Source organism: Hordeum vulgare, chromosome 4H (assembly GCF_904849725.1).
Source record: "Hordeum vulgare subsp. vulgare chromosome 4H, MorexV3_pseudomolecules_assembly, whole genome shotgun sequence".
NCBI lineage: Eukaryota > Viridiplantae > Streptophyta > Magnoliopsida > Poales > Poaceae > Hordeum > Hordeum vulgare.
Window position 1 is genome coordinate 21103017 of NC_058521.1, and position 6530 is coordinate 21109546.

General features: G+C 51.1%; 1 protein-coding gene across 1 annotated transcript; it reads right to left on the reverse strand.

Moving 5' to 3' along the window:
- Positions 1–320: 320 nt before the first annotated feature.
- On the reverse strand, positions 321–6219 carry LOC123447564 (glutamate decarboxylase 1-like). Its single transcript, XM_045124171.1, has 6 exons — positions 5851–6219; positions 5534–5738; positions 1907–2107; positions 1578–1792; positions 1154–1460; positions 321–1066 (listed from the first exon to the last, which is right to left on the reverse strand). Exons 1-6 carry the CDS (start codon positions 5940–5942, stop codon positions 599–601), a joined length of 1488 nt encoding a protein of 495 aa, XP_044980106.1. The 5' UTR covers positions 5943–6219; the 3' UTR covers positions 321–598.
- Positions 6220–6530: the final 311 nt, after the last annotated feature.

Genomic DNA, 6530 nt, shown 5'->3' on the forward strand with positions numbered 1-6530 from the left:
ACTAAAACGTATCCAAGCACCTTCTTAACCGTGACGGAGATAGTACCATTTGAAGAAGGACCCGTTATATTTATAGCGCTATATTTCTTTTAGCCTCATTACTTTTAGTTATGGGACTAAAACGTATCCAAGCACCCTCTTAACCGTGACGGAGATAGTACCATTTGAAGAAGGACCCGTTATATTTATAGCGCTAGCAGCTCTCTAGTCTCCGTGCATAGCATATTTCATTGGTCCGACAACGAACCTATGCAAGCTTTCTCACGCGCGCGCGCGCGCACACACACACAAAAATAAACTATGCAAGACACGACTGAAAATAAGTGTGTGGAAACATCGATTTTGATTAGATATCGGGAACCCAAATAAACACAGAACTGCTGCTAGGTACGTACTCTAGTGTTTGTGCACAAATATGCAAGTACTTTACTGTTGTTCAACACATACATGAAAATACTCGATGGATCCAATAACGGAGCTAGAAGAACTATTAATCCCGCCCCTTAAAAACCGTCACGGACAAGAGAAGCATAGCATAAATTATTACGGAAATAAAATCATCACGGACAGCAGGCGAGGTGAACCGCCTCAGCTCTGCTCAGCAGACGCCCTGGGTCTTCTTCCTGGCGGCGACGGCCCTCTTCCAGACGGACACCACCTCGCGCTGCCTCGCCAGGTCCTTCTCGCTCACCGTGTCGCCGTTGGGGTGCTGCAGGGACGGCCCGCTGCTGCGCGAGGGGAGCGCGTCGAGCTCGTGGAGCACCTTCTCGATGTCGATGACGAGGCGCTCGGCGAAGGTGCGGCTGAAGTCCTCCCGGACGACGACGCGGAGCACCGTGACGTGCTGCGCGTCGGGGGGCATGGTGTAGGCCGGCACGATCCACCCGAAGCGGCGCAGGAACTCGGAGATCTCGAACTCGTCGTGCCGGCTGCTGTCCTTGAGGGAGAAGGCCACCAGCGGGACGCCCTGGTCCTTGGACACGATGTTGAACCGGCCGGTGCGCTCCAGCCCCTCCTTGAGCACCATTGCGTTCTCCTGGCAGTTGTCCATGATGTTCCTGTACCCCTGCATCATTGCACCAGATATAGTTAGCATAGCAGAAAGGAAATGCCGTTATAAGCGAGAAATGCTTAGACAAAAATGGATTGGCACCTCGAAACCAAGGCGGATCAGCTGGTAATACTGCGCGATAACCTGGCTGGAACCCTTGGAGAAGTTGAGGGTGAAGGTGGGCTGGTCGGCGCCGAGGTAGTTGATGTGGAAGATGAGCTCGTCTGGGAGGTCCTCCTTGCTCCTCCAGATGCACCACCCGATCCCGGCGTACACGAGGCCGTACTTGTGCCCACTCACGTTGATGCTCTTCACCAACGGCAGCCGGAAGTCCCACTCCAGCTCAGGGTACAGGAACGGCGCGATGAACCCGCCGCTCGCCGCGTCCACATGGATCGGCGTGTCCCACCTGCACGTCCAACCCCAATAATCCATTAGAACATTTTCTTCCAACCTCTATCTACATGAGTGATGTATACAGTGGGAGCTCAGTGGAAGGATCATGGATGGTTAGTAGATTCATTACCCTGTCTCCTCGTTCTTCTTGACGAGGAGGTCGTTGAGCATCTTGACGTCCTCAAACTCGCCGTTGAGGGTGGAGCCGAGGATGGCCGCGACGCAGATGGTGTTCTCGTCGACCATCTCAACGGCCTTCTCGGGGTCCATCACGTAGTACCCCTCGCTCAGCTTCACTTCCTTGAGCTCCACCTCGAAGTAGCGCGCAAATTTCTCCCAGCAAACCTGCGTTCATTTCATTTTTGCCATCGAATCAGTCCACTTAAACTTGGCAAGGTAACACACCGCACCGTGTGCCAGTGTTAACCAAGGAGACTATGATGTGCTCGACTATATTACTTGGACGTTGGCGCCGGTGACGATGTTGGGCTTGTCGCAGGGCTTGCCGGCGGCCCTCATCTTGTTCTGCCAACGCCTCTTGAAGGCCAGCCCGGCGAGCATGATGGCCTCCGAAGAGCCGACGGTGCCCACCCCCACGGCCGTCTCGGTCTCCCCAAGAGGAGCGTTGAAGAGATGCGCGATCATGTTCACGCATCGGTTCTGCAAAACAAATATAAAATGCCCTATGTTATGATCGATCAACCAACCATGCTTTGTAGGCCTGATTTTTTATCAAAAAGGAAGTGTGTGAAGACTGGGCTTGCTTTTATTGATTAAACTGATATGGTTATGCGCTGATTTTTCTAGCTTAGAGTGATAACAGGAATAGCTTCAGGGACTATTTGGATGGGAGACCTAAGACGCCTAGCAAAAGAAAAAAGTTTGTGTTGACCGAGCCACGGTTTAGATGGATACCTAATACTCATCCGTTTAATATTGAGTGAATTGCAAAAAAACATTGATATTGAATGCTAGGGCTACAACAACCACGGTTCTACAGTTTGTGTCAAAAAACACTAATTTTGGTTTTAATTTTTTGCAAAAAAGACTGATCATCTGTCTCGTTCGTTTTACTGATTATTATGACAGATGGGCCCCGCAGAAAAAGGTGATGTGGCACAACATAACGAATCACAAAAAAATAAAATTTAAGGGACTACATTGTAAAAGAAGGGAGAGTAAGGTTCCACCTCCTCCTCCCACCGCGCCGTTCACTATCTCGGCCAGGCCTCCCATGCTCCAGCCGGTGGAGCTCGAGCTCCCCGGCGTGCAAGTCAGTAGCAGCTCCCGTGCGCCAGCCGGGCCACGAGCTCTGTCGTGCTCCACTCCGAGCAGCTCACCTTGAGCCTGTCCGCCACCGTCGCTGCTCGCGCCCACGCACAGCCGGCGCGGTTGATGCTGCTCGCAGCGGGCGCAGCTGCTCGTTCCCACACACGTCCGGGGCGCCGCTGCTTGCTGTCAGTGCCACTGCTCGCACCACTGCACGGCCGGCGCGGCTGTTGCTGCTCGTGGCCGGTGGCGGTTGCTGCTTGTGCCCACGCGTGGCCGGGGCGCGGCTGCCACTTCTTGCGCCAATGCGCGGTCAGCGAAGCGGCGACTACTTGCTCCCGTGAGCGCCCAACGTCACTACTGCTGCTCACTCCCGTCACCGAGCTTCGTCGCCACCCATGTCGTGCCCCACATTGGCCTCCGCCGCCCCTGCCCGACACTCACGCCGGAGAAAGGAGCTGTTGCTCCGGCTTCGGGTTTCTGTGGCCGCCGACGCACGGGGAGGGTTTGGCTACTGGCATCCTTCATTGGAGATGAAGGTCATGAGGACTCGTATCTGGCCGGCGTCGAGTCCCTACGAACGCTGTCATGGTGTGCTGCAGTTTTTGCTTGGGTAGGACCCGATTACGTTTTTATTTTTGCATGAAGGGTGTCTATGTAAATGTAGATACGCCGTTTGTACAGTTCCGTTATGCCACGCCAGCTTTTGCGGGCTCCATTTGTCATAATTATCATTAAATTGACTAAAAGCGACAAGTAGCGTTTTTTGCAAAAAAAAGCCTAAAATTAATGGTTCTGGCACAAATTTGTAGAATTGTGGTTCCTGCAACCCTAAGCTTCAATGTCGATGTTTTTTGTAATTCACTCGTCTAATATTAAAATAAGGTATTTTGAGTATTTTAATATGAACTAAGTGAGTGAATAAACATATTAAGATGTCTCTATATACATCTGATTTTTTTTAAAGTTAGAACATCTTATGATACTGAACGGGGTGAGTATTTGGTGCGCACAAGTCCCATCAACTTTTTGTCGATACGCCGACAGCAAAATCGTCCGTCAATTATTTATAGGCATAGAGGGTTTTGTCGATAAACCAGCACCATCTAAACAAGTCCTATGTCTTCTCGCTTGCACGTGGGTTGCTTGCTCTATATTGCAGGTGTGCTTCAGTTTCTGCATTTTTCTTTTTCTCGTCGTAGCCAAGACTCGGACGATTTCTTCTGTTAATAGGAACCGAGGGTCCATCCTTGCATTTTTCTTAAAGAAAATCCTTCACTCCATGATTTTGCCTGTGAGTACAGTAGCCTACCAGTATGGCCGGCGTGCTTACACATGATCAGATCACCGCAGCGCTAATAGTGCGCCGCTGTGCCGAAAGGGCGCAATCAGATCGAATCATCACTCATTTGCTTCATGCTTATAAGTCAGTAAACATCTCCGGTTTGTACAGTACAGTACCTAACCTCCACCACATGGCTACGAGCGTCTAGCCCGGCGGCCTAGCAGTGCAAGTGTACAGTACAGTACAACGATAGCATGGAGAACTTGGGGATGCTAATAGAACTCTTCTTGGTTGCTATCGATCGATCCTTGGGTGGCTCGACAAGACGACAACTATGGAACCAGAGCTATCATCGTGTGTGTGTGTGTGTGTGTGTGTGTGTGTGAGAGAGAGAGAGAGAGACAGACAGAGAGAGAGAACATGGCTTGCTCGCCTTCCTTGCTTGACCACGTTTTCCTGTTTGTTGCGTCGCGAGTTGGAGGAGAGGGACGGACGGGGCCAGACGCCTTGTTCTGTACAGTGGTACACTTCACACGTTCTCTTCCCCGTTGTTCTCTAGTGCACCATATATTCATCAGGTTCATGCACCAAGTGGATAGACGGATGGACAGGAACGTGCCGTTGAGGAGATTATTGCTTATACTTTAGTTATAATACAACAATTTTGGGCCTTTGCAGGTGCCAAGCCTCGAATGTTTTCCCTTCTCGCTATTGCCATGATGATGATGATGCAGCGGTTTGGCCTGCGAGTGCTAGGCCCTGGCTGCCGTGCCGTCACGACTAAGCAAGAAATGATTCTAGCTAGACTGTAAATAAGTCAATAATAGCATTACCTTTAAATCGTGTTCTTATGAAATGACAGTATTAATCCTTGTTGATCTCGAGAAGTGCTTATTCTCCTTGGTTTTCAAACAAATTAGGAGAATCCTCATCTCTAGGAGAATCTTCTGTCGGCACGAAATAGTGATACTACACGCATGGCATGAACTCTGTCCAAATTAAAGCTGAAGGCTGACTATACCTCCTGGTTTTGTCACTTGCTGCTAGCCTGACACGACTACTGAATGCCCAAGTGGCGAATCGACCGACCTTTTTGTTTCTCTCGGTGACATCTAGGACGCCTAGATAAACTTGAGAGCAATGGAAAAGAGTTCCGGAGTCCGTTCCTGCTACATAATTCGTCTCTTTTACACGCGTACATACATAGGAATAAAAATCTGAAACTGTGGGCAGAAAGGTAACTGAACTCTACATATAATAATCGTCGCTAGGGTAGAGGCAAGATACGAACGCGCATATGACGTGGGTGCTCGATCATTTTCTACCATTCCTAGTTTTCAAACTTCCATGCAGGATCACTGGATCAGGCCAAGTGGAGCAGTCATAAGAAGAAGGAGATCTCGATAGCAAATCAGGGGGACTCGAGCACGCAGCAGGTTGGCGATACCGGGGATTAAAGTAAAGAGATGACCGAAGTAACGCCAAAGTAAGCAGTAAATGAGTAATGGAATGGGATGGGAATTAATAGATACCTGGAGCTCGGTGGTGACGGGGTACTCGTCCATGTCGACGTAGTTCTTGTTGATGGAGTCCATCATGAGCTTGTTGCACTCGGGCTCCATCCAGGTGGTGACGAAGGACGCCAGGTTCAGCCGCGGGTTCCCGTCCAGCATCAGCTCGTCGTTGATGATCTGGTACGCCGCTTCCTTGGGGATCGAGTTCTCCGGCATCCGGTACCTACGTACATGCCCATCCCATCCCATCCAAATCAATTAGCATCCATCTCCATGATCCATGATCCATCCGCCATGCGCGCGCGCGCACAAGCAGAGCGCTAGGAAGGACGCACCTTGGCAGGGAGGCGCGGACGTAGCGGGAGGCGAAGGTGGAGTGCACCGAGTCGTCGGACGACCCTCCCGACGCGGCGTGGGAGAGCACCATCTTGATCGCTCGCCGGCGGCGAGGACGGCCGATCCGATCGGAGATGGGGGCCGGCGGTACTGGCTAGCGCTGATGCTGCTGGGTTCGTGCTTGATCAACAAACACGAGGGTCAGGGTCAAGCGCGTTACCAAGGAAAGCGGGAGCGTTTCCTATTGTATGCGCCGTGCTGGCCGGGAGACAAAAATGGCGGAATATTTATAATCGAAATCGAGGGGGTGGGGGAAGGGGAAGATTTTGACGAAGGGGAGGGGGAAGCTACGTACAGCCTACATTTACATGTCACCGTTCAAAAAAAAAAGCATGTAGTACTACATGTGACGCAGTCACGCAGCGTGATCCCGTTCGCCATTCGTCTACGTCTTTTAGTTTTACCGTTGGTTCATGGTTGGACGAAGATGTTTCTGTTCCCGTTTCGTTCGGTCACGCTTTATTCGACACTTGGGGGTCGATGATGCCTGTTCGGGGCTGCGCGCTCCGGTGTCTGGTGTTGGCCCTCCCAAGGTGGAGGAGAAGCTTCCCTCTTTCCATTCGTCGGGTCGCTTTCCCTCTGTTATATTGCTCTTTTGACTCTTCTTTTTTTCGCGCTT

Coding starts and splice junctions, on each gene's coding strand:
- LOC123447564 (XM_045124171.1), bottom strand. CDS start 5,942: ATGGTGCTCTCCCACGCCGCGTCGGGAGGGTCGTCCGACGACTCGGTG. Junction 1,793..1,906: donor TCACCGGCGCCAACGTCCAA/GTAATATAGTCG, acceptor AAATGAACGCAG/GTTTGCTGGGAGAAATTTGC. Junction 1,461..1,577: donor AAGAAGAACGAGGAGACAGG/GTAATGAATCTA, acceptor TTGGACGTGCAG/GTGGGACACGCCGATCCATG.